The sequence below is a fragment of the Exophiala viscosa genome (genome assembly GCF_022695815.1).
Source record: "Exophiala viscosa unplaced genomic scaffold EDD37scaffold_10, whole genome shotgun sequence".
NCBI lineage: Eukaryota > Fungi > Ascomycota > Eurotiomycetes > Chaetothyriales > Herpotrichiellaceae > Exophiala > Exophiala viscosa.
The window spans coordinates 1035257-1060767 of NW_026944362.1; the positions used below are offsets into that span (position 1 = coordinate 1035257).

Below are 25511 nucleotides of genomic sequence, written 5' to 3' on the forward strand. Positions count from 1 at the left end.
TCCGCCTTTCATCTTCACACCCTTCTTGTCATCACGCGCGACCACCTTGGAGATTCTGTCTTTTGACTGTGTACGCACAAGCTCGTCAGGCGCTTCATGGGGAACGGCACACGACTGACCCTCACACCCACCTCGCGATGGTGAACTGGGCTTTGAAGGGCGTTGTGATGCTCGGCGCTCTTCTTTCAAGGTATTCTCGCATGCTCAGTCGTGACCTTGACAACCCGCGATCATTTCAGTTTTCTTTTGGATCTTACCCATGCGTGCATACTCGACCTTATGCAATTCCATGGTCACTTCCCACGTACCCACGTACCTTCCTTCTCAACGCATCGCCCCAACATCATCATCACAATCTTGCTCTCTCCGGTCCTTGAGATTCCTCTCTCTTTGAATCTCAACTTGCGCATCTTTGAGCCTGGAAGCTAGTAGATCTGAAGATGGAAGACGAGGATAGCGACTTGACCACGTACGCGCCCTCCGAGCTTACAATTTGCGTGTCATACGATCTGACCGGTATGCAGTTTCGTCTCTCAGCTCAACAGACAACAGCAACCAGATTTCACCATTGCTGTCCGTGACTACAGCTGGAAAGTCCACAGCCGCAAGCTTGCCAGATCATCCAGCTTCTTCCAGAAGATCTGCAATGGAGAACCTCAAGTTCGAAACATTGCTCATGTTCTACCTGCTCGTCCTAACAAGCTGAGCAGGATATCGCCAACAATAGCGTGACGCTCGACAATGAAGATCCCATCATCATCGGCTACCTCATCCTGTGGCTGTACACGGGGAAGTATGGCGCGAGGGGTCTAGAAGAAACGCAACTATCTATTGAAAAAATCATGACCTCAGGCCGCACGAGTCCATCAGAATGTTCCGATCTGTTCATCCCAGAGTCAGGCGACGAGTTTGATCAGCCAGACTCATTGCATGCGCAAATATACCTTGTTGCAGACGAATACGGAATCGAAGAGCTCAAGGAGCTAGCGGTCAGCGAGATCGAGTATCAATTTGGCTGGGACAGTGCCGCCTTCTTGCCGAGTCTGACACATCTTCTGCTTCGCCCAGCCGCAGCACCAGCAATTGCCACGCCCGAGAACAGTAACAATGGAGGCAACAGCGCTGCCCGACCGAAGCGGACAATATGTGAGATACAAGACGCCGATCTTTGGGCGGTACTGGTGAAGATGGCGAGTGACAAGTTCTCGCTGTACCGAGCCGATAAGGTCATGAAGGAAGTTGCGCTCGCAAATCCAGAGTTTCAGTGGGCGATTCTCTCGAAGATCGCGGATAAATCGGAGCAGCAGCAGGCAGAGTTGGATAAGGCGCAGAAAGTTGATACGCCGCCAGCGCCCAAAAAGAGAAAGTACACGAAGCCTAAAGCTCAACCACAGACACATACACCGACACCGTCGCCAGAGAAGGAAAAAGAGAAGGGGAAGCCCAAGGCTCAGGCCCAGGTTCAGACGCAGGCTCAGGCCTAGGTGGTGATCTTGTACAGGCTTATGCTCGCTGGTCGAGGCCAAAGGAGAACGAGGAACAGCCATTCGCATTTTCCACCATCGGGCAAAACAAGGCAAGTAAGCATGGAAGACTGGTCAAAACCTTGCTCGAGAGCATTGCAAAAGGCTCAGCTCGTCTCATTTGAGGTTTCGTACGCCTCTTAGAACAACAGTGGATTGTAAAGTCCTCATCAGCAGCATCATCAAGCAGGACACCATATCTATGAACGCTGAACTGTGATATACACACGCCGTGAATCCGCAAGACCTGCAAACTCCAGCCTGAAATCGAATGTTGTGGAATCCGCTTGCAAAATTATGTACTGTACAAGGACACACTTTTTGCACCTTGCATTACCGTACCCCAGAGAAGAGTGGTTCGTAAGATAAATTCATTAGCCCGGCGCGTGCTTATGCAACACCGCCAGCCATACCCTGTGAAGACAAGATGTTAGCAACCAACCCGATCAAACGGAGGAGAAAGCACTTACAAGAAAGATTGCTTGCGCAGCAAGCTGTAAACTCCACAGGCCGACCTTCTTGAAACGTCTCATACGCGCCTGTTCGTCCGTGACGTCCCCTGCAAACGCATCGTACACTTCCGCGCCCAGATCATCCATGAGCCCGGAATCGAAGACAGTCCAACTTCCGTCAAAGTCGGAGAGTCTTTTCACCACGCGACAGTTTATAGGGATGAATGTGCGCCGCGAGTTGATGTACGCTACTATCGGCCTTATGAGCGCGTTGTTGATATAAGACAAATCCCGTGTGAATAGGGGCACCACGGCACGGACATCGTTCAGGTGTATCCTCAAATCCATGACGAGAAAGCGCTTGTTTTCGTCCTGAGTGGCCTTGAACTCCGGGTTTGTGCTGGTGGGCGCAGTCATGGCGATACCGGCGTCGACTAAGGCGCCGGTAGTATCGTCGCGGGCTAGTGGTGCCGCTTGCGGTGATTCGAAATGCTTCTTGGATGTTAGGGCTGATTCCATGCGCTCGTAGAAATCGGTCATGACTTTCATGACGGACTCTTCGCAGTCGTTGGGGATCATGACGTCGGCTACTATGTCGACGTTGCCTTCGTGGATCCAAGATAAAGGACCGCCTGCGCCGCGGTTCAGGTGGTCGATGTTGATTCCATCGATTCGGATCCGGGATTGCTTTTTCCAGGGCTCGTCGGATGGGTCGTTGGCATTCGTCTCGAGGGAGAGGCCGGTGTAGGAATGGATCTGGCGCGGGTGGATTGTGAATAAGGACCGGTCGAATTCGCCGGTCATGCTGTTGGCGCAAAGGAAGTCGTAGAATAGCCATTGCTTTCGCAGGCGAGGGAGGTCGGCGTTGTAGATGCTGATGGGATAGGGTCTGAAACCTTCTGGTTGGAGGACTGTTACGAGCAGGTCTTCGATTTTGAAGGCTTCAATTTCGAAGTCGCCGGGGTGATGCTCGTGGCGGTATGATTTGGGATCGATTCGTTCGCCGGTCCAATACACGTGGGTTCTGTCCACGACACCTCGGACGTGCTTGACTTCCACGTTTTGGAGTGGACCTTTTGAGTTCCACCACTTGCTGAAGGAAAGGGTCACGTTGATCTCTCCGATGGTGATGTCGAATTGTGTGTAGTTCTGTTCTTCCGGAGGCACTGGATCTTCGGCAGAGTATGCATGTGCTGCTGCCTGCGGTGAGCCTTTAGTTACGCGGGACTTGCTTTGACCGGGCCGTCTGGAGACAAAGACGTTTTTGAATGTGATGACCCCATCCCCCCATTTCGGGACAATGGCGGACTCGAAGACTACCTGTAGTCCGGATGATTTGGTGAGGTAGTTGCCGATCCAGCCTGCCAGCGTCTCCTGGGCGAAGACAGTGTTGATGGCCCATATTGCCAATGAGACGAATGTTGTAGTCCCGATGACGATCCAAATCACATGGCCCAAGGCGATCCAGGAGATGAAGCCCACAATCTCGTCCATATTGAAAGGGCGGGTACTCTTGATCGTCAACCACTTGAAGCGTACTCGTAGTCGAGACCAAAATCCCGTGGCTGCGGACAGCAGTTCTTCCTTTGTTGGTCGATGGAATTGCGGCATGTGTATTCTGTCGTAAAAGTGCTCATGATGTGGCTCCTCTTGGCCAGGAGCAGGTTTCGACGCATCTTTATGTGGTACGCCGCGTTTGGCTGGGTCGGTCTTGACTTCATGACCCTTGGATCCTTCTCTTTTTGTCTCGGGCTCTTTCAGACATCTATGCGTCTCGTGAAAGCCTCTCGAAAGCAGCCTTGCCACGTCACTGGGCCTCCATGTTCGCTTGATAGATGAGTGTAGCAGGGACAGACTTGGGTGTGCCTCGACGGTACCTGCCCCCGCTGCTGTGCGTATTGATAGTGACTGTCGCGACTGTAGAGAAGGCGACTTGGTGGAGAAAAGTTCTCGGCGCAAGACATCGTTGCTCGGTTTGCGTCCTCTACTATACGGGACTTTTTGGATGGTCAAGAAGGATATCCGTCGCGGTAAATGGTATCTGAAACTGGGTTCAGCGAAGGCTGGGAGTTGTATTACTCGAGTCGTTCGGGTTGGAAGGGCAGCAGACTTCGAGACATGGCGTATGCCTCGGACGAAGACGTCCGTCATATTTCCCTGATCATTGTGTTTTGGTAGGGGATGTTGGAGCAGTGTCCACCCAAGACGGTGTCGTTGTAATCGTCGATAATGATGATGATGATGCAGTCGTTTGTAAGTATACACAAGTGCAGGTTCACATGCAGAAAAGCATGACGAACTTCAGCCACCTGCACCCATCAAAGCCCGTCAACTTTTTGATCCACCTGCGCCTTGCATTCGCCCGTGCGGAGAAAAAGATTTCTTTGCCTTCGCCGATCCGCCACCACTACCACCACCACCGCATGAGAGTAAAGACCCAGAACTCTTCTGCAACAGACGACTCTGCTTCAACAACTCACCAGCGAGTCCTTGTATCAAATCAATAAAATCCCAGAATGCCTGCTCCCACAGCGCTACAGCGCGCTCCGGAAGCGCTGGCTGACACCGAAGCGCACGACAACTCTGCACTGCAAAACACTGTCGACGAGAATCTCGATATTGAAATTGTCACAGAGCCACAAAGCACAGACGCCCTTCAATCTATAGACGACACGAATATGCAGATAGACGAAGAAGGAAGACCTCGGTTTGCGCCCGCCTCAGAAACAGACTCACCCACATCCGTACGAATACAGTCGAGAAAAGTCCCCATCCCTCCACACCGCATGTCGCCCTTGAAAGCGAACTGGCCCAAAATTTACCCTCCGCTCGTCGAACACTTGAAACTGCAAGTACGAATGAATATCAAGTCTAAAGCCGTTGAACTACGGACGTCAAAAGCCACTACCGACGGAGGCGCACTCCAGAAAGGAGCGGATTTCGTACTGGCTTTCACCTTGGGCTTCGATGTGGATGACGCCATTGCTTTGTTGCGACTGGATGATTTGTATATCGAGACATTCGAGATTAAAGACGTCAAGACTCTCCACGGTGAGCATCTGGGACGAGCAATCGGTCGAATAGCCGGAAAAGATGGAAAGACCAAATTTGCCATTGAGAACACGAGTAAAACGAGAGTGGTGTTGGCGGACAGCAAGATCCATATTCTCGGAGGGTTCCAGAACATCAGGATAGCGAGAGAAGCAGTTGTCAGTTTGATTTTGGGTGCTCCGCCTGGAAAAGTGTATGGCAACTTGAGAACGGTAGCCAGCCGGATGAAGGAAAGATTTTGAGTTGCAGCGCATGAAGCATGTTTTACGACTGGGCACGGCCAAGGGAAGATCTTATGTCGGCGTTGAATAAATTATTCCACTGCAGCAGGAGTTAGGTGGCTCCTTTGGGCTTTCATGTGAGATGCAGAGTCTTTCTTTACAAGGCATGGTAGGCTGAGACAAATCAATGCATTTCGCCTTGGAACCTAGGCTCATCCCTATTTCGCCAGATTATGCATACAAACGCAACACTCGGTGCCAGCAGGGTTCCCGTTGTTCTCATTCTCCTCTAATCTCGCTTCAATGGTGTGAAGGTCTCCGCAATGCCATCTCTTGTAATGATGAGCATTTGAAGCCCGTCACCAACCTCAATATGTCTTTCTGTGGCACTGGTGAAGGCGTCCTTGACTAGTCCAACGACAACATCTTGGGGTAGCGTTTCGATTGGCCTCTGTTGCAACTCGTGACCGTAACCGGAGGCTGGAATGTACTGATTCTTATAGTTGACCTGGTTGTCCAGGAAAGGCATGATCAGACTGGCCGCCGCTCCAGCTGCTCGGCATTGCTCGCGCTCGTAGCTGCCTACTGGGTCGTAGCTGTAGAGTGCTCCTTTTCCATCCTCGTCCAATCCACCCAGAATCGCGTGTACGTAGTATGGGAAGAAGCGCTTTTGGTAGAGTATCGTTGATAGTCGTTGTGCGCATGCCTTGACGCTCATGGGTTTGCCATGCTGGTACTTGTACATTTTGGCAATTGCATCCAGTCGTTCCTTCAACGCGTGTCCATCCGCTGCAAAGCCCACCACTGAGAGTACAATATTTGAGGAGGAGTCACCGTCGTCGCCAATTCGAAAGAGCTTGGGTTCGTATCTGGTGTTGATGTTGTAGCCGGAGGTTGATCGCGTGTCGCCTGCAAGGATAGCAAAATCGGCACCTGTGATTCCTAACGTCGAGCCACCGTTGTCTGCGTATCTGTAAATTGTCAGCTATCCAGTCTAACAGAGGCGGATGTTGTTCGACATACGGGTAGAAGGCATGCTGTCTTTGTCCAGACGCCTCATTAGATGAGCCGGCGTTTGAGAAAGAGTAGCCAGGCTGGTCGGAGGGCATCTGCCCGAAGTTGGACAGAGAAGCCATAGCGCAAAGAATGTGTTGGTGGTTATGAAGAACAAGTAAGGTGTGAAAGAGCCATGTAGATTCATCGAGTGAAGCCGGCCGCAGTGCAGTCGACGTATGCGCCTGCCGCCTGTGGCAAAACTCCACCGTACAGGGTACTACGGAGCATTTCTACCGCCAGTGCAATTGGCCTTCAAAAAAGTCATGCTCGAATTACTTGTACCTGATGGCACCATACCACTCCTCTTCGCTATGTCGTGAGGACCATACGATCGTATATGCCTTCATTGATAGCCCTGCCTTTGGCTTTATCTCGGCACAAATATGAGTGCGCTCGTGGGCTATGAGTCCAGCGACGACGAACAAGATGTCAACACAGTCGAGAATGCTGTGACAACGACATCTATCGCGGATGCCAGTAAACCTACCCAGGCAGGAAACAATTTTCGAGATGGCATCCCTCCGCCTGTGCTTGAGCCAAAGCCAAGTCCCATGGCTACCATGGCGGATATGGACAATGGACCTATGGTAGGGCCAATTATGCCAGAACAGACGGCAAACGAAAGCGAGCAAGATTCTCTTATGGAGATGCGAGAATCCATGTCTGATCGGGACATCATCCATCATCTGACTGCCGCACCACAACCCATGACCTCGCTACCGTCTTCTCCGCCTGGGTCGCCCAATCCAGCCATGGATGCAAAATTCAAGCGATTTCTAGAGCTAAAGGCAAAAGGTGTACATTTCAATTTGGACCTGGCAAGTAAACCGCCCTTCCGCAATCCCGGTCTGCTCTCCAGCTTGATGGCGCGGGCCGGTTTAGAGGAGGAAGACCAATACCGGACTTCGTTGCCCAGAGAGACATTTGACCCATTAGGGCTCCCTGCAAGTGGTTATAAGGAAGCACTTCTCGAAAGCCAGTATGAGCTACGCGTCAAAGACCAGGCCATGAAGAAGACTCTTTCGGCTGCAGGAAAGAGGACGATCGACTTCAGGTCTGGAGGTTCGTCGGACAATGCTAGCGCAGACTCAACTCCCGGAACGTCGAGTAAACGAAAACGACCTTGAGAGCTACAGGTACAGCAATATCATTACATTCTAACCAAGCAGGAAGTCCTTCGCTAATGGCTGAGGGCAGAGCCTGGCGTCAGCATCCATCAAGATTTGTCACAAGTCGTCGACAGGCAGGAGAACGCCATCAGCAAGGCTTCATCATACTATGGTATCTTGAGGCGCCATGCATCGTCCCACAAAGGGACAAGTGCCGCGATTCTCGGCTACCAAGGAGATGGAGGGTCGGGTGTGGTCTTCAGGACATCTTGGTCAGCAGACAACCATCTTGCAGATTGTCGAGATGGGACAGAAGGTGCAGAACCTTTTCGAAGATCGCATTCTTAAATGGTGTGGGCGCGCTCTCATCGGCATGAATGAAGTGCATAAAGCCCCTGACGGTTTGTGCCACTATGATTATTGGGTTGTCTTCAAGCCAATCACACAGAACAACTGTCAAGAATTCGGGCTCGGGTTCCTGCAGCTGAAACGGCGCACGATCCAGTCACCCATGCATTTTCAGCGCCATGCCTATAAACCTACTAAGTCAAATTATGGTATAGCCAGCCTGAAAGCGTGCGGCAGAATAAAGGAGACAGTAATAATCTCCATTCTCAAACAACCACACCTCGGCTCTTCAGATTCTAGACTTTCACTGATCGACAGTGTGTGCATAAGGGAACTCAAGGTGATTCCACTCGTACACACTTCAACTAAGGTTGGTGGCTTCACGAAGATACCTTTTGGTCCTCCCACTGCTGGGATCAAGCCACAGATAGGTTAAGTGTGAACCTCAGGGAGTCAACCGAATGTCACCGGAGCCGCAAATAACTACCTGGTATTTCCGTTACGCCTCAAGAAACAGTCGACCTTTTATAGGGAGGTCACTCTTGATCTGGTAACGTACTCAGCTGCTCTACATGCATACGATGCAGCTGGACATTGCCAACTCTTACCGGAGTCAAAGTGGGCTTCATGTCACATCTTTAGCGATGGCATCGTCAGACATTCCGCGCGCATTCCTTAGGCAGTTGGGGCTAACGCCTAAAATATGGGGCTCAGCTCTTTTTAGGGTTGCCCCCGCGGCGAACCGGCCGCTGGACGTTTTGTTTCAAGCGGTGCCTTGGATGTTTGAGGATTGGTTCAGGAATTTCACTTGCGACCTGAAACTAGGAGATTAAACTCTGCAAATTGCGGTGAGTGCGTGAATATTATCCTTATGACTATTTCCTGTACGATGAGGGAGTGCAGGTTTGTAGTATAGTACTGTCAGAGGGTACTCCGTACTTAGGTAGAGAAAGGACAAGCATTATGATGGGTATCAAGAGTACCCCGTACTCCATAATTTCCTGCGATTGTAGGCGCACTCCTGTGACACCTCGCTCGCATCATTCAACAGGCAAGACGATCTCCAGATCATAGACAGGGGATGACCAGATACACATGACAACTTGTATCCACCCCTTCCACGAGCATGGCCGTACTCTTTCAACCCCTGCTGCACCAAGCTGCAGAAGAGGAGCCACCCTCCCTTAACAAAAGACGTGTCCAATCATCACCGCCTCCAAACCCTCCGCATCTCATCTCGGCGCTTACAGACACAATTGGAGCACGTCCTTCTCACTCTTTACTTTTCTCAGGAGCACGACCGAACAACCTTTCGACACAGTTCGCGTTGGACCCTCTGTGAGATCGCAATATCTCCCTCCACCTTCACACGCCGCTCCGTACAGCTGGCCTGTCAGCGGTCGCCAACTGGTATTCCCTCTCACCAATGGCTTGACGCCAACGCCTGTGCCTCATGCACGCGAATAATCGTTGCCCGAAATGTCTCCCGTCAGCAACAGCACCACCACATCTCGATCGCCACACACTCGTCTGGCTCAAACAGCCGCCGATGTTTCGTCTTCTCCGCTGGCGGACGCCCATGCCTACATTGCAGCCTCTCGCAAGCCTGCCCACATTGTGCTGAACAACAATCTCATCCCACGGGACTACTTGACCTCTTCGTCAGGCTCGAGGTCCGGAGGTCTCGGTCAACAAGGAAGGGCCCCGGAGGTCAACAATTTGCACGAGGCGAGGACGGATTCTCATGACGTTCAGAAGAGCAACTCTCTAAACATACCGAAGGGCAAGAGCCCCTTGAACGGTCAACCCCAGATTCGGACGACCGCAATACCTGGCGATAATACTGCGCTGACCCTCCAGAGGACGAAGAGCGGGACCAGCGACTCGGGGCCGCAGGAAAAGGTGGAAAGCGCTCTGTCCGGCTCTGCCGTATCCTACACTGCGTCTTCAGTAGGGGCACGTCCCCCTCCCATGATGCCGCGAACATCATCCATAGACTCCGCCATTTCAAATATCTCAGGCGTTTCGCTGCCGCAAAAGCCGCCAGGGGAGGTGAAAGACCCATCGCATGAGGATGTCTACAACCTGATAGCCACAGCAGGATCCGCAGAATCTCTGATAGCACATCTCCTGAGGGATAAGAGCCAAGCTGCGGCACAAAATGCGCAGCTCTGGAAACTCGTGGACAAACAAAGGGTCTTACTCCTGGGTCTGAACAAGGATCTAGAGCGTATGACAAAAGAAAGAGATCGCTATCGCAAGAAGGCAAAAGAGGTGCAAATACAGCCTTCTGTTGGCCCAGATGATCAACCCCGTCCTCAACTTGGCGACTCGCCGCAGTCCGAAGGAGACTATGCAGGCTCTTTGAGTGAGGGCAATCATGTGGTCGGCCTGGATCTGCCCCAGTCAGAGCAGGAAACACCGAGCAAACCATCCAGTGCACGGATGGACAATTCACCGATCGATCCAGCAATGATGCCGCCACCACTCCATCTGCAGCAGGCACCACGGACGCAAAGCCTGGCAACACATCTGGCACAACCAGTCTTTTCTGTGACCGAAGCGACACCACTCTCGGAAAAGCCTACCAAGTCTTTCCAAGCTTCGAGAAAGGCTCCACCCAGACCTCTTGACTTGCGTCCGGTGAAGGATGATGCGTCTGTTAACCCAATCCTCGCTGCCTCAGAAGTAGTAATCAGCGACGGAGATGACGACGAAGACCGAGAACTTCTGCAACGAGGCAGGCGGAAGACTCGAGAAGAAGACGATCGTGAACGGGAGCTTCTAGCCATCCAAGAACAAGAAGCGAGGAGTCAATCGAAGAAAGAACAAAAGGCCAAGGGTGAAGCGGGAGAAATCATGGTTGAAGATATTCCTCAGCTTCCAGCCGATCTACCTCCAACACTGCCTCCCTCACAGCCCCTGCCGAAGCCGCCAGCGGTGATCGATCATCTATCTCCAACCTCGACGCTCTCAGTATCATCTGCACAGCTCTCAAATCCTCTACGAAGTCCTGGCCTTCCCATGAGCCCTCGACCCTTCGCCAACACCCTCGTACCGGGCTCACTTCCTATGTCGCCGCGTGCACCGGCTAGCAACTTTCCCCTGTCTCCACGAGCACCAAAACAAGCTTTGCCTGCCCCCACCACCCCAGGTCAGCAAGCTCCCGCGCCAGACAGCCAAAAACGAGTCGGTCCTTCACCGCTGGCGAAAGTGGACAGCAATACCAGTATCGTGGACCCCAGCCGCAATGAGTCTCCCCTGAGTAAAAATGAGATACCAGCAGTGGACCGTTCGCTCATGAGCCCGACCTGGCCTGACTTTCTCTTACCACCGAACGCTCTACCCTCCATCCAGATCAAAGTAGCCTCGTCGCGACTGCGCCCTTCAAGAAACAGTATAATTGGACTCAAGGCGGTGGAGGAGAACTCGGTATTTAGTCTATCAGTCTTTGAGCGAGCAACTTCTCGTGAGCTTTGGCGCATCGAAAAGATGCCTAGCTCAGTTCCGAACATTGATCAGCAACTCCGACCATATTGTGAGGACCTGCCTAAACTACCCGACAGAAGGCTGTTCACTGGCCACTCTCCAGCCATGGTTGATGCGCGAAGAGCAGCGATAGAGACCTACTTCGAAGGTCTACTTGACACACCCATGGATGAAAAAGCTGCGACCATTATCTGTCGGTTCTTGTCTACTGACGTGTTGGAGCCGCAACCTCCGCCTCCTGCTCAAAGCGGCGACGACACACAAAGCGAAACAGTCCAATCCTCATATGCTGGCATTCCAACCAAATCAGGCTATCTCACAAAGAAAGGCAAAAACTTCGGAGGATGGAAATCAAGATACTTTGTTCTTGACAGTCCCGAATTGAGATATTTCGAAGCACCAGGTGGTGCCCATCTGGGGACCATCAAATTATTGAATGCACGGATCGGCAAACAGTCTCAGAGTGATCCTCCATCAAGTGAGGTTGACAGCGAGAATCAATATCGGCATGCGTTTCTTATTCTCGAGCCCAAGCGCAAGGACATGAACAGCCATGTGCGTCACGTACTATGCGCGGAAAATGACTTCGAACGAGACGAATGGGTGGAGACATTACTGCATTACATCGACGAAAAGCCCGCAGAGGCTCGGCCGCAGTATGGTGCCGGCATCCAGGCCTCGTATGGCAAGGACGTCAGGTCCGTTCAGAGAGGCATACATGAAGATGCTGATCCAAGATCGGCCGGAAGCCCCCAATTCAATCAATCTCTCGGCGAGTCTTCATCACCGTCAAACACGTCCAGTCACACCCCTGACCTAGCTCCCGAATCTGGTCCAACGCCTAAGTCCCTCATCTCAAAGCCCATGAATGCGACTGTCATTCCTGATGCTGGGCTGTGGGGAAACAAGCACGCAGTATCCGGTGGCAGCAAGGAGCGGGAGCAAAAGAAGCGTAACCTCTTCTCCCATTTCAGAAGACCTTCGCATGAGCAGTTGGCTCCTGTGCAGCAACAGTCCCACCCCCAGTCAAGACGGGCTGAGCTTAGCGCTCATCGAAACGGCCATGTGAGGCCTGTATTTGGCATGCAACTCCAAGAGGCGGTCGAATACTATTCTCCTGTTGACGTGAATGTGTATCTTCCTGCGGTGGTTTATCGGTGCATTGAGTTCCTTCGAGTCAGGAATGCTTCGAGTGAAGAAGGGCTGTTCCGGCTTAGTGGATCGAACATTGTCATTCGACTTCTCAAGGAGCGGTTCAATACTGAAGGAGACATCGACTTGCTTGCAGAGGAAGAGGAAGATTATGATGTGCATGCGGTCGCTTCCCTCTTCAAAACATATCTTCGGGAATTGCCAGCCACTATCCTGACGAGAGAACTGCATCTGGACTTCCTGAAGGTGTTGGAACTGGATCAGAAGCCGCAGAAGATTGCGGCGTACAATGGTTTGGTGCATCAGCTGCCGCCTGCCAATTTCCATCTACTACGAGCTCTCTCACAATATCTGCTCGAAGTGGTGCAGAACTCGGAACGAAACAAGATGAGCGTCAAGAACGTAGGCATCGTTTTCTCGCCCACACTCAACATTCCAGCACCAGTGTTTGCAATGTTTTTAACGGACTTTGAGGCCATCTTTGAAAGACCCAGCGAAGAAGATTCGATCCAGTCCACAGAGTTTGAGCGGAAAGGCTCCTTGACTCCTGAGGACATTCGATCACCTCGACGGCAGATGTTCTCTGACCTGCCAACGCCTGCTTACAACCAGAGCAGTTTCTCCCAGAATGCGACCATGACCCCAAGCTCTCAAAATATCGGCGACCCCGACAAATACGTCGACACTGGAGAATTCGGGTTTTCGTCAATCCAGCCTTCTTACGAGACTCGAAGCTACGTGTCTGTACCGCATGAGCAGCCTATACAACCACGGTACCAACCAACACAGACTGGCCAGGGATCTAACAGATACGGAGGAGCCAATAACATGTTAGCACCTGACAATGCGGCCAGTGTCAAGGCTAAGCGTAGGGAAAGCTCGATGCTGTTTCTATGAGGTGGTTAGGCTCACGCAGGAGCCCGTTGGCTACGACGACCGTTGATGTCACCAAATTCATTCACCTTTCGCATTGTTTTTCGTTTCACAATACCCCATTAGCAGGCCGGGCGAGTTGTTGATCCTTCCATTTCTCCATACCAACCAAAGCATTTGAGCGACAAAGCTATTGTATTTTCGTCCACCACTGGAAAAGGCAGGACCTTATTTCCCCATCATCAACGAAGAGATTGTGTTTGACTAGGATTGAGAGGATTTTTATTAGAATGACTGGATGGCTTGAAAAGATTGCCTTGGGCAGATCAGAGGGTTATGACAGGATGGTTAACTTGACTTGGGAGATACCCTTGAGCATCAGAGAGATTCTCACAATTCAAATCCTGACCGTGTTTCCTGCATATGGAATATCGTAGGCATTTTTAGGAATGTATTAAGATAGCGACGTGGACATGTACTGTATCTCAGGCACTTCTGGGGATGCCGGGTGCCCACTGCCCCACGTCTAATCATGCCTCCACAGGCCACCACCTACGTATGCAGACGAGATAGACCCAGCGCTAGCAAGCTCCTCATCGATGGCACCATCACTCAATGTTGCTCCTCGTTTTGGAAGCTCATAAATACTTCGAGCTGCAACGATGACTTCATTTTGATCTTGGCTGTTCATCTTACCTCTACCACCGCACGAACATGGCTCCCACCGGGTTGTTGGACTCGTTCCTCGCCGCCATCCAGGCCAGTCTCTCTGTACTTCTGGTCATTTTCTATGGCGGTATCGCGGCCCATCTCAAACTACTCACGCCGGCCAACACCAAGGCCATCTCCAAAGTATGCGTGCGCATGTTTCTGCCCGCTTTGCTGGTCACCAGCATCGGCTCTGAATTGCACGCTGGCTCCGCAAAACGCTATGGCATCATCCTCATCTGGGCCATCATCTGCCACTTGATATCGTTCTTGATCGGTGTTGCGGCCCACCTGTGGATGGGCATGCCCGACTGGACCACCGTTGCGCTCATGTTCAACAACACGACGAGTTACCCGCTGCTACTCATTGCGGCTCTGCAACAAACCGGCATTTTACAGTCGCTGATCGTGTCGGACGAGAGCACTGCTAAGGCGGTGGAACGCGCAAAGTCGTATTTCCTTGTCTTCGCCACGATCTCCAGTTGTCTGACCTTCGCCGTTGGACCGCGATTGATCGACACTGAGCACCCGCCGGAGCATGACAAGGAGGCTCCCGAAGTGAATGGGCATGGTGATCTGGAAGCTGGCGCTGGTGCTTACGACGCCGACCCTGACGACGACGACGAGGAAGTTGATCCGCTCGATCCTCATGGAGCCACTGAGCAGACAGGCCTGCTGAACTCTAGACCTTCAGTCTCGTTTGCGTCCAACACGTTTCTGGTTTCGAAGCGCAGACCGTCTGTTGCGGCAACGCCTTCGCAGGAGATGAAGCGCCGTCCGTCTGTGGTGCCGAAGAGGCATTGGGTCAAGCTTGGGCCCAGGGCGAAATGGTGGCTACTCTTCATCGCGGACTTTTTCAATGCGCCATTGCTGGGTGCTATCCTCGGCGCCATCATCGGACTGATTCGACCTCTCCATCGGTCATTCTTCAACGATACCTATCAAGGTGGTATCTTTACTGCATGGCTGACTTCATCCTGGCAAAGCATCGGTGGCTTATTTGTCCCTTTGCCGGTGGTCGTCGCGGGGGTTTCATTGTATACTGCCATGCGGGATGCCAGGAGGAATAGTGCCACGACCCGAGCGAATACGAAACTGCCGTGGATCACGGTGGCTTTCATCATGGTTATACGATTTGTGATTTGGCCAGTCGCATCGATTGCGCTTATCTACGCACTTGCAACGCGGACGAGTATCCTTGGGGAGGATCCTATGTTGTGGTTTGCGATGATGTTGATGCCGACTGGTACGTTCTTCTACACTCTCTTGGGCCAGTTGTGGTACTGACAGTGGTCAAGGACCCCCAGCGATGAAATTGATCACGCTTATCCAAGTTAGTGATGCGGACGAGGCCGAGGAGAGGAACATTTCGAAGCTGCTTACGGTAGGACGAAGTGGGAAAACCAGCCTTAGATTCCAAACACTGACCTTTGTCGTAGTTGTCGTATGCTATATCGCCGATCCTCTCGTTCACTGTTGTTGGTGCGCTAAGAGCCAGCCAAGCTGCTATTTGATGAGCAAGAGATCACAGCTCACCATGCGGCGACCTTGCTTTTCATATCAAGAAGGAGTTTCAGCTGGGACAGCCGTCCGATTGCTTTATATTACCAGACACCACAGGACCCTGATGTGCGTGAGAGTTCAGCCTTGTCGAGTTTTGGCTCATCGGCCAAGCTCAACGCTAAGGACAAGCTTAAACCCAACCAAAGAGTTTACAAGAGTTTACAAGAGTTTACAAGAGTTTACAAGAGTTGGCTTGTCTTGCTTTACGAGTTCTCCATCCAACAACCTGGAACATACCTCTCACCCTTTTCGAATCTCACAATACAGCTACCAGATGGATAGACAGAGTCCCAATAGCCTCCTGGACACAGACAGCGATGGGTTCTCCGATGACAGACGAACTAATTTGTCTCGCTCCTTCCACATTCATTCATACGCGCACTGGGCAGAGTGTCCGAGTTTCTGACTTGTGACTTTCTGTCTCTTCCTTTAATATGCAATAGTCCAAGTTGCACTTTACACACATTCGACTGATCACCATGAATCTGGCAACACAAAAATACGATACGCCTGCATGGACGCCGTCCCCTATGACTTGCTGGATGTGTCATAGCGACGACGACTTTTCATGTGCGAGCGAAGACAAGTAAGACCTCGCAAATCCTTGCCACTTTGGTTCTCTTGAGTCGCTAATGGTAACTTGGCATGCAGACTACGCAACAACAATGACTAAACAACACAACCACCATCGTGACCACCGTCCGTCAGGACGACAAACGATGCCGGACCGTCAAGTGTCATGCTTTGCACGAGATTGGCCATGGTTCAACCAAGATATTGAACACTCTATTTGCTTCCACAGTCCTCACCTCACCACTTCCTTTCTCTTCGTCTCTTCCAACCTTCTTCTCTCTTTGCTCTTCTTTTGTCTCCGTCATTCTCGTCCTTTCTCTCTTTCCCTTCTTCCTCTCATCCCCCTTCTCCAGGTGCTCTTGCAGACAGATTACTGGTCAGAGAACTTCTTCTGTGACCTCTATCAACACTAACTCATCAGACCCACTACGCACACGTACCCGTCAGAATGAGCGCCGAAATTCCATATAGCAGTGACCAGGACTATGGCAGTCTCCAACCGAAGATTTACTATCACGACGTGGACGAGGAAAAGCAAGAGATCGTTCTATGGTCAAAGGATGATGCGTCGAAAGACCGGCCTTCAGCACAGTGGAAGCCTGGGCCATTTATATCTCGGGTCCCTACACCGTCTCGCCCCCCTCGCCCCTCTCGACAGAACCCCTATGACCCCTTCTTCGTCCCTGCCACGGTCCTCGCAGCATCAGCATCTTCCCAACCTTCTTCCACGTTCGCCAGCCTCCCGACAGAGGTCCTGACGATGATCTTCCGTCACGTCAAGACCCCCCATCATCAAGTCTGTCTCGCCCTCACCTGCAAGACCATGGCCCACGTCGCGTCGTATCCAGACATAATGGCTGGCTGGCGCGGCTGGCGCGACAAGACCCTCCTCTTCTACCTGTTTCAGAAGCCCGACAGACAACTCACCACAGCCAACTATTATATCCCACCACATCTTCATCTCTGCCGCGCCTGCTTCCGCTTTGTGCCCAATGATCCCGAGTACTGGAAGGAGAAAGTCGCATCAAGAAAGGGGTACACCTCTAGAGCCATCGATGACTGGTCGCGTCACGTTACTGGGAGGTGTCCGGATTGCGATGCAGAGGGGTACAAATCGTATTCGATGCAGGACGAGTACCACAGGGACGGGTGCAATGAGGACAGGTGCACTGGGGACATGTGCTTGGAGCTGATGTCCAGAATGAGCAGGCCTTGAGTAGATAGGCATGTCGGCATCATGGAGTGACTTGGCCGCATTTGATAGCGAGGCGTTGGCCATTGTGCCTGGAGTGTTCTTAGAGTATCAGGTTACGTACATTTCGTTGTCGACGGAGACGACGCCCTTCCTGATCTCAATAAGCGGTTAGAAGTTCATGTTTGAGGGCCTGTTTTGTGCGCTCCAACGTCAACGGCGTTGATATTGGCGTGCACCTCTAGCATATCCGTGCACATTGCTACCACTATCAAGTTGACCTTTTCTTTGACTTCCCCTTCGTCTTACTTTTGGTCTTCTTCTTGGGCGCTTCATCTTCGGCAAAATCGCCATCATCACCACTAGCATTTTCAGCCACGTCCAGACCACCATCATGACCATTCTGACCATCCTGGCCATCCTCATCTTGCTGGCCTTGCTGATCTCCCTCCTCAAAGTCCAACCCCTTTCTCTTCCTCTCCGCCTCTCCCCTCAACCTCTTAAAAGCATTCTTCATCCGTCCAGACTCCTTCCCAGTCCTATTCCGCGGCGCCATACCCTCAGCCGTCCCAGTCCCAGGCCCCGGCCCCTCTCCACCCACCGCCAAACCACTCCCTGTTGCACCACCAATCCCCCGTCCGCCAACACCCACACCCCCGGCAAAAAACCGTGTGATATTACTCTGCGTCCCCTCCACATCCCGCTTATTCATATCCCGAATGACCGGAACCAACACCTCATCCGTCCGTTCCTGACTCCACCCAATCGTCGCCATGAGGTATCCCCTAAGCTTGTCCAGATCCGGCACCCCCCACACAAACGGCTCCGGATCCGAATCCACCTCAGGATTGAGATACGCCTCATCGACCCTCAGATCCGGAAACGCATTCGGCAAGAACAACCTCTTTTGCACCGTACTCTTGAATTTCCGCCGAAAAGGCGTGGTAAGTTGATCTTCCAGATCCGCCGGCCTACCAAGTTGGACCTTGGAACACCACTCCTTGAATTCAGTCAGGGTCTCGAAATCTGTGAGAATCTCAAGAGCAGTCACGGGTCCAACGCCAGGAATGCCCTCGGTGTAATCGCTCCCCAGTAAGTGGGCGAAGCGAATGAGTCGGCGACGATCCAAAGTAAACTCCTTCTCCAATTCGCTCGCGAGATAACATTCCACAAACTTCGCTGCGTTGAACATATTCTTGTAGATTCTCGTTCCGCCGAACAGGAAAATATCGGAGTCATCTGTAACGATGCCGTCGACAAGACCTAGACGAACGAGTTCGGCGCATTGGGCTTCGGCTTCCATTGGAGCTGTGATATATGGAAGGCCGAAGAGGCGTAGAAGAGCTTGACACTCTTGCACCATGACTTGTGTTACTTCATCAGCGTCACGGCGGTCTTTCTTTTGTTGGTTCCTTAGTTGTTTGAGTTCGTTCTCGTAGTCCCTGATCGCGTCTGCGTTGGTCTTTTGGTTGTGCAGACTGGAGGCGAAGCGGGCGTGTTCTTCGGCTTCGATGGCCAATTGGCGCATGAGTTCTTCTTCGGATTCGGAGAGGTATTCATATTCTTCCTCCGCAGCAGGCTCTTGAGCGGCTGGGACGGGAGTCTCGACGTATGCACTGACGGTGTCATACACTTGAGATGGCGGCGCGGCAGGTTCAACAGCAGGGACAGGGACAGGTTCAGGCTCCATGTCAACGTCCTCAAAGTCCTCGCCTTCATCTTCATCGTCTGCTGGGAGTGCTGTTTCGGGCTGCTCGTTGACTGTACCCAGCGAGCCTGGCGTTGCCGGCTGATCGGCTTCGTAGTCTGATTCGCTCCATGCGATTTCATCACCTTCAGATACTGCAGGTTCACCTTCCGCTGTATCTGGCTTGGCTGGGGCCGGGTCTGGATTGAAATCAGGCACCTTCGAAGGCGGAGGAGGTTCAGCTTGAGCTTTTTCCGCCACATCGCCCATGACCATTTCCTGGGTATCATTCTCGGCGGCAATTTGACGAGCCATTGCATAACGCTCCTCGCGTTCAGCTTCACGTTTGCGCCGCTCAGCATCCTCCTCTTCATCTACCACAGGCAAATCCTCCGGCAGCGGCATATCAGGCTCCGTGGGAATATCCTGAGATGGCTCGAATAAAACCGGTCTGTCTTCTTCTGCTTCCGCCTCAACCTCGATAGGACGATCTTCCTCGCCGTTCTGATCTTCTGCTTCAAGGTCAATTACCTCCTTTGTGTCGTAGCGACGAATCTTCTCTCTACTAGTGATGTCGACTCCAGCGTGCTTAGCTGGAGTAACATCCTCATCTTCAGCATCTTCAGGAATGTGTTTGAGATCTTTCGTGCTAGGAGCTGCATTGAACCAATCCGGCATAGGTTGAGGCGGTCTTTCTTTGCGAAAGGCGTCATCACCAAGTTCGCGGTCGAACCCTCCTGACAAATCCTCCTCAATCTTCTCCGACTTTTTCTTTCCCAGGAGTGACTGGCCAAGATTTATGGATTCGAAAGGCAGAGGGCCGTTGAACTGTGGCGCGGGAAGGCTCTCTTTCGGCGCTGGACTGCGTTCTCTGACATTGGTCTTCGACTTATGTTTGTTCTTCCGGGACTCTGCAAGGGCTGCTTGTAGATCAAAACCATCGTCCTGGTCATCCTCTTCTGCGCGATCTTGTGCACTGTCATCGACGATGAACCCACCATCCGCATCTGTAGATTTCTCTAAAGACATGGCAATGGCTCGTTGTAGTTCGTCGTCTTCCTCTGGCTCCGGCTCAATTGGAAGAACGTCTTCAAACAGTTCATCCATATCATCGTCTTCCTTGTCCTCCGGCACAAACAAGGTATCTTCGTCCACATTCGTGGTTGGAGGCACTGTAGTCGGAGGCGCCTCTGGCACTGGCTCCCGCAGTGCTGGTGCAGCCGCACCGGCCTTCCTCGCCTCATACACCGCCCTACGCTTCTTTGCAATCTCCTCGACAGCATCGTAGGACGTATCATAATCAACCGCTTTCCTCTTTCTACCCAGAGCTTTGGGTATACGGTTCAACCCCTCAATCGCCACGTCTTCGAACTCTTCTTCCTCAGCCGAATCCCCCGTGGGGCCCTCAGAGTTCTCTTCATCTTCCAAGTCAATCGCATTCTCCTTCTTGGTACCCTGCTTGTTCGACACTACACCGAGTGCCCAGCCACCGTCCACACCATCGTTCCTAACAAGGATATACTCCTTTCCTTTCTCTCCAGCAATCCTTCCTCCTTGGTTGATGATATCGTCAGACATCCCGTTGATATGCATTAGCCGCTGCGTAAGCTCGTTCCGCTCCCTCACGCGCTCAATCTGGAATTTGGAGAACGCCATGCGGTCAGGGAACATCCCGTCAAGCTGCTCTTTCGAAAATCCCATCCTCAGCCTCGAACGTAGTCTGGCGGCATTGAGAATATTGTAGCGATCACCAGGCGGAAGCGACAAGAAGAACGGACTCTCGAAATCGATTTTGCTGAAGTCGTACAGATTGACATCCTCTCCACTATGAAAATGACGGGCATAGTCCTCAAGTTCGGCCTGCGACATGATCCGTGGGTCGTTCGGCGCGCCCATGCTCTCAATGCTAACGTCTAAATCTGGCAGATGATATTGATCCTTCTTCTTAAACTGTCGCCCGGATTGTCGCTCTTGCTGAGTCATACCCAACTCATCCACATACACAAGTTCCTGGTCCGTCGGCAGCTCTTCTTCCACAGGTGTGCGCTCACGCTCCGCTCGACGTCTTTTTTCTTCCTCTTCCGCAGCCCGTGCCACTTGCACTGCAAGCAGCTTTCCCGCAGTTCGGGCGGCATCTTCTCTACGTCCTTCTCGTCTTCGCGCTCTTTTTCTGATGGTTTCCCGCTTGAGGATTGGCGCACCGCCGTCGAACACGAATACAGGCTTGATTCCGAAGTAAAGCAACTTGCAGATTCTTCGAAAGAAGCCGACCACATGACTGTTCCGGAGGGCATTCCCCTCCTTGTCCCGAACAGCTTTCAGGAACTGGTAAATCCATATCGAGGCGTCGACCGCGAGGCGCTTCCGGTTGAGAGACGCGAGTTGGGTTGGCCGGGCTGTGGGCGCAACTACTGTCCAGAGACCGGTAACACCCATTGTCGCTGGTCAAGAGGCCGGATGCGTCCCGCGCAATGGGGTGCTCACCCAGAAGGGATTGTATGATTCATTGAGTGAGTCAATTGCAACGAATTCTGGTAGTGCGAAGAGGTTGTGACAAGTCAAACGATTATCTCCTCGGAACATTGTACGGCTTCACTCTTTGAACCACGATCGATTATCGACGTCACTGCAGACGCGCGGTCACGTGCACGAATATTCAATTTAGCAATTGGGGTGGATTTGCACTCCAGACAGTTATTTCTAACACTGCACTCGCTGTATGATATTGTGCTGCGACACATAGGCAAGCGACCGTCCCATCACCGAAGATACCTAGGGCGCCACAGCGGCCCTCATTTTCAAAGCCTGACGCCACGCTAGAACATTGTCAAAGAGCAACAAGCCACCTCTGCGCCGTGTAGAGCGGATATCCGCCAGTCGAGACAGAGCCACACTTCTCATCTGAAGGCCTAGCTCTTGTCTTCCTCTTTTGAGGTTGCCGCCGAACCGGAAGGACCAACATGAGTTGGGGCTATTCTTCTCTTCTTTGCCTTGGTCTCCTCCTGCTCACTTTCACTTGTAGCACCTACTTCCCTCTTTCCCAGTACTGCACCACTAATCGAGCTCGTCGCAGAATGGTGGCCACCATGTACACTAGCTGGCGTCTGTGGAGGTGTCGACATAGGTGGGATAGCCACTGGCGGTCCTGAGTTTGCAGCCGTGACTAGAGGCACGTGACCCATCGTGGGAGTTGCGCTGTTGGGTATACCCGAAGTCTGATACGAAGCCATCGTAGCTATCGATGACTGAGAATTTGACCTTGCCGGACTTCCGGGACGGACAATGAACGGTGCTGGAGAGGGGTGAGAAGGCATTACAGGTACCGGAGAAGCTTTCATCAGTGAAGGAGATGCTGTGGCCGTAGGGGTAGGCATGGGCGTAGAGTTGGCGGAGGAAGTCGGCAAAGGAATGGTTGTTGAAACAACAGGGTGGTTGTAGGTCGGATGAGCTCCGCTATAAACCTGACCTAGTTCGCCTAGGGCGAAAGATAAGGTTGAACAATATCCGTCAGTAGAAGACATCAACAACGTGAGACCATCGTTTGACCTGCCAGGTGTTAGAAACATGATCGCGGCCGCGAAGGAATGATCATTCTTTACCATGTCAAATCCGAAAACGTAGCATAATGAAGGTTGCTAACCACACACAAAGGCGTCATTTGCTGAGTATCATAAACAAACACTGCGTCCTGTGTCGCTACCGCGTAAACCATACGATACGGCAGGGCAAATGCAGGAGTAGGTGTTGGATTGGTAGACTCGCTATCGGGCACTGTTCGAGGTGAAGGTGCCGACATCGCCTCAAGGTTCGAAGTCGAAGCTAAAAGCGGCGGCGGTTCCATGAACGTTGAGGAGCCCTGTGTTATAGCCTCCGGCAACAATGGTATTTCTTCGCTTGCGGAGGATGTGTCGATGGTGATGTGGTTGGTAGGTTTCGAAGCGGAACGTAGGGTGTAGAGAATCGGAGAACACTTGACGGCAACTGAGGGTTTCTTGTGTCCTGGCAGATGTGCAACGGGAGGCTTGTTGAAACCAGCACGAGTGTAGATGTAGACGGTGTTAGAGATGTCTTCTGATGATCGAATCGGATCGGCTGCGCTGGGAAATGCCTGTTTGTAATGTCCTGCAGGTGTGAAAAGCAAGCTTCCCTCGGGAGAGAATGAGAGCCGGCGGAAAAATGAGGTCATTGTCTCATTGTGATAGATGTTTGTGTTCTTCACAGCCAGACCCATGGCCGCATTCAAACTGGGAGAAGAGATCTCTGGACGTACAGCAGGTAGTGGTAGCGAGGGAGCCGGAGAAGCCGATCGCCTGAACGACGGAGATGAACCGAATGACGATCGTCGACTAGACGTAAGCATGGGAGGGTCCATGGGATGTGGTGTGGTTAGAGGTGTACCAGGGTTTGACGGGGCGGGAGAAGCAATGGAAATATTGTTGGCACTAGCATTGGACGCTCGATGTGTTAGCTCGGCTGGAGCAGGACTGTTTGAGGATATCCGGCGGGCAGGCAGATCCATCTTGTTGAATTTGCCATGTGTCGAGAGAGTCGCCGTACCATCTTTGAGCTTCAGGGTGTAGATATGGACTGATCGGTCTGAGGATTGTGTTGCGACAAATTCGTTGAGAGGATCCCAGGCAACTCCTTGTACAAAATGGTTGTGCTCCGCTATCTGACGAATCATTGCACCTGGTCCGGTCAGCAAAGGCCTCTCGGCACGGGTGATGCTATGAAATACCTGTATGGGCATTGAAAATCCTGGCGGTGTTGTCAACACCTCCAGTAATGAAATATTGACCATCGGGAGACCATGCTAAGTCGTATATTTCTGCTCCGCTTGATGTCCGGCACATGTGCTTTATCCTCCATGTCTCTTTGTCGTCTGCATGGTCTTCACCTAAGGCTGTCATTGATGTTTCGGAGGGCACCCAGAGGAGAATATTTCCATCGTCGCCGGCAGAAGCTAGCATTTCCCCTGCTGAAGTGTAAGCAAACGCCTGCACCTATGATGAAAGCACTGACCTTTAGGGCAGAACCGTACGACATTCACCGGTTGAGTATGTCTGGTAAGTGTGGATAGGTATGTGACCTTTCGCTCGTCTCCCTGAGCTTCGATACTCCATAACTTGTCAATGATTAGCTTGTGATACCCGGGTCAGTGCTAGTAATATTCATACTCGGACATTGTTATCGCTGGAATGGTTAGCAGATTGCAGTGGCCTATCTGACAGAATCACTCACTTTCCACCAGTTGCAAGCCTTCCCTTACCACGAGGATCGAAGTGGACAGAGTATATGGGCTGGTTTTCGTTGTGCCAGGTTATGAGAAGTGGACCGGCTCTCATGATGGCATTGGAGGGTGGCCTGCAAGGCCACTTTGTGGACAATCAAAATCCCAGCAGATATTTCGAGAGTGACCAGGTATCTTCACGTCCTTCCCTATCTGTGCCAGAAAATGTGAAGCTTTTATTGTGTGGATGGCAGTCGATGCTGCTGAATTCGTAGTACTGGAGGGTAATAACGGCGGAGGATGCAGTGTGAAGGATGCTGAGATCGAGGAGGGATGATACACGAGTCACAAGGTGAATGAGGGTGACTCAATGCTAACACAGCATTCTCATAGCAGAAAGTATACCACAACTGTTCAGGAAACGAAACAAACCGCAACCTGAATACGGCCTGACAGGAATGAATTCAAGTGCGGTGCAGGTGCAGTGCAAGTGCAGGTGCGGTATAGCTGCCTTGCTGCTTGGACGAAGTGGAGAAATGGTTGGTTCAGGAAGATCCTCCAAAGCTCAAACTGAACTGGAGTGAACCCTGGGAACGAAGCCGCTTTTCCCTTCCCACGCGACGCGCCGGGCTCTTTTCGCGTGAATGCCCATTCATGTCCATTTCAGCAGCCTAATTCCTTCTACGACCATCACCACGACCTACGCTCACCCTTCTCTAGCGTGTTTGATCACGCGACAGGCATCTTCTACAGTCTTCTTTGCAGCACGCGGAACACGGACAATGAATATGGGGTCTGGTAAGAGGAGCTTCTTTCAATCAAGTATCGACTCAATCAAGTATATTCGGTACAGTCCATCGAATGGAGCCATCGTGCGCCATGTCCATCACATTAGTAGACTCCACCATAATCATCTTCGCATATCACCTCGAGGAGCTTTCCAGCCCGTTCGGTCGTTGAGGTCCTGTAAGAATAGCACATCCCAAGCATGCGTTCAAATCGTGCCTTTTGAGGCTGGTCCGGCGCTATCAAGACCATGCCTTATCTGTTGATGTATATGGGTGTGACCCATAGACATCCGCGAAAGAGCCTCTTCTGGCTGTTTCCCTTCGTAAGAGACAAAGTCTGGGAAGAAGGCCTGTGTAACGCCTGTCGGCCGTCAAACTGAGGATAAGTGCAGCACGCTACGACGAGCGTGTGAAAACGTGGATTTTAGCACACAGACTGATACGATGTCGATCGTCAATGCTCGTCTTTCAGAGCAAGATAACCAGCTGGTGCGCC

General features: G+C 52.0%; 10 protein-coding genes across 10 annotated transcripts; 6 read left to right on the forward strand and 4 right to left on the reverse strand.

The window, feature by feature from the left end:
- Nucleotides 1-74: 74 nt before the first annotated feature.
- On the forward strand, nucleotides 75-1727 carry EDD37DRAFT_125508 (uncharacterized protein). Its single transcript, XM_062809376.1, has 3 exons — nucleotides 75-469; nucleotides 525-660; nucleotides 711-1727. Exons 1-3 carry the CDS (start codon nucleotides 441-443, stop codon nucleotides 1482-1484), a joined length of 939 nt encoding a protein of 312 aa, XP_062667512.1. The 5' UTR covers nucleotides 75-440; the 3' UTR covers nucleotides 1485-1727.
- On the reverse strand, nucleotides 1699-4304 carry EDD37DRAFT_125355 (mitochondrial distribution and morphology proteins-domain-containing protein). The gene is made up of 2 exons (XM_062809371.1): nucleotides 1994-4304; nucleotides 1699-1937 (listed from the first exon to the last, which is right to left on the reverse strand). Exons 1-2 carry the CDS (start codon nucleotides 4124-4126, stop codon nucleotides 1914-1916), a joined length of 2157 nt encoding a protein of 718 aa, XP_062667513.1. The 5' UTR covers nucleotides 4127-4304; the 3' UTR covers nucleotides 1699-1913.
- Nucleotides 4303-5402, forward strand: EDD37DRAFT_125354 (pre-rRNA-processing protein PNO1). The gene has a single exon (XM_062809370.1). The coding sequence runs from the start codon at nucleotides 4492-4494 to the stop codon at nucleotides 5266-5268; it is 777 nt and encodes a 258-aa protein (XP_062667514.1). The 5' UTR covers nucleotides 4303-4491; the 3' UTR covers nucleotides 5269-5402.
- A 134-nt stretch (nucleotides 5403-5536) lies between these two features.
- EDD37DRAFT_652985 (20S proteasome subunit beta 6) lies at nucleotides 5537-6383 on the reverse strand (the record flags this gene model as incomplete). The annotated part of the gene is made up of 2 exons (XM_062818510.1): nucleotides 5537-6218; nucleotides 6271-6383. The coding sequence occupies 2 exons, from the start codon at nucleotides 6381-6383 to the stop codon at nucleotides 5537-5539; spliced, it is 795 nt and encodes a 264-aa protein (XP_062667515.1).
- A 212-nt stretch (nucleotides 6384-6595) lies between these two features.
- Nucleotides 6596-7515, forward strand: EDD37DRAFT_126089 (20S proteasome subunit beta 7). The gene has a single exon (XM_062809379.1). The coding sequence runs from the start codon at nucleotides 6687-6689 to the stop codon at nucleotides 7428-7430; it is 744 nt and encodes a 247-aa protein (XP_062667516.1). The 5' UTR covers nucleotides 6596-6686; the 3' UTR covers nucleotides 7431-7515.
- Nucleotides 7516-8760: 1245 nt separating this feature from the next.
- Nucleotides 8761-13298, forward strand: EDD37DRAFT_594842 (RalA-binding protein 1; the record flags this gene model as incomplete). Its single annotated transcript, XM_062814562.1, has 2 exons — nucleotides 8761-13174; nucleotides 13211-13298. The coding sequence occupies exons 1-2, from the start codon at nucleotides 9240-9242 to the stop codon at nucleotides 13296-13298; spliced, it is 4023 nt and encodes a 1340-aa protein (XP_062667517.1). The 5' UTR covers nucleotides 8761-9239.
- Nucleotides 13299-13879: 581 nt separating this feature from the next.
- On the forward strand, nucleotides 13880-15713 carry EDD37DRAFT_638638 (auxin efflux carrier). The gene is made up of 3 exons (XM_062817110.1): nucleotides 13880-15228; nucleotides 15281-15366; nucleotides 15422-15713. The coding sequence occupies exons 1-3, from the start codon at nucleotides 13989-13991 to the stop codon at nucleotides 15494-15496; spliced, it is 1401 nt and encodes a 466-aa protein (XP_062667518.1). The 5' UTR covers nucleotides 13880-13988; the 3' UTR covers nucleotides 15497-15713.
- Nucleotides 15714-16186: 473 nt separating this feature from the next.
- EDD37DRAFT_126136 (uncharacterized protein) lies at nucleotides 16187-17519 on the forward strand. The gene has a single exon (XM_062809380.1). It carries the CDS (start codon nucleotides 16567-16569, stop codon nucleotides 17332-17334), a length of 768 nt encoding a protein of 255 aa, XP_062667519.1. The 5' UTR covers nucleotides 16187-16566; the 3' UTR covers nucleotides 17335-17519.
- A 62-nt stretch (nucleotides 17520-17581) lies between these two features.
- Nucleotides 17582-21573, reverse strand: EDD37DRAFT_594849 (DNA excision repair protein ERCC-5; the record flags this gene model as incomplete). Its single annotated transcript, XM_062814563.1, has 1 exon — nucleotides 17582-21573. Exon 1 carries the CDS (start codon nucleotides 21431-21433, stop codon nucleotides 17582-17584), a length of 3852 nt encoding a protein of 1283 aa, XP_062667520.1. The 5' UTR covers nucleotides 21434-21573.
- A 79-nt stretch (nucleotides 21574-21652) lies between these two features.
- On the reverse strand, nucleotides 21653-24808 carry EDD37DRAFT_638644 (chromatin assembly factor 1 subunit B). Its single transcript, XM_062817111.1, has 6 exons — nucleotides 24239-24808; nucleotides 24175-24190; nucleotides 24020-24122; nucleotides 23736-23972; nucleotides 22597-23686; nucleotides 21653-22543 (listed from the first exon to the last, which is right to left on the reverse strand). Exons 1-6 carry the CDS (start codon nucleotides 24340-24342, stop codon nucleotides 21907-21909), a joined length of 2187 nt encoding a protein of 728 aa, XP_062667521.1. The 5' UTR covers nucleotides 24343-24808; the 3' UTR covers nucleotides 21653-21906.
- Nucleotides 24809-25511: the final 703 nt, after the last annotated feature.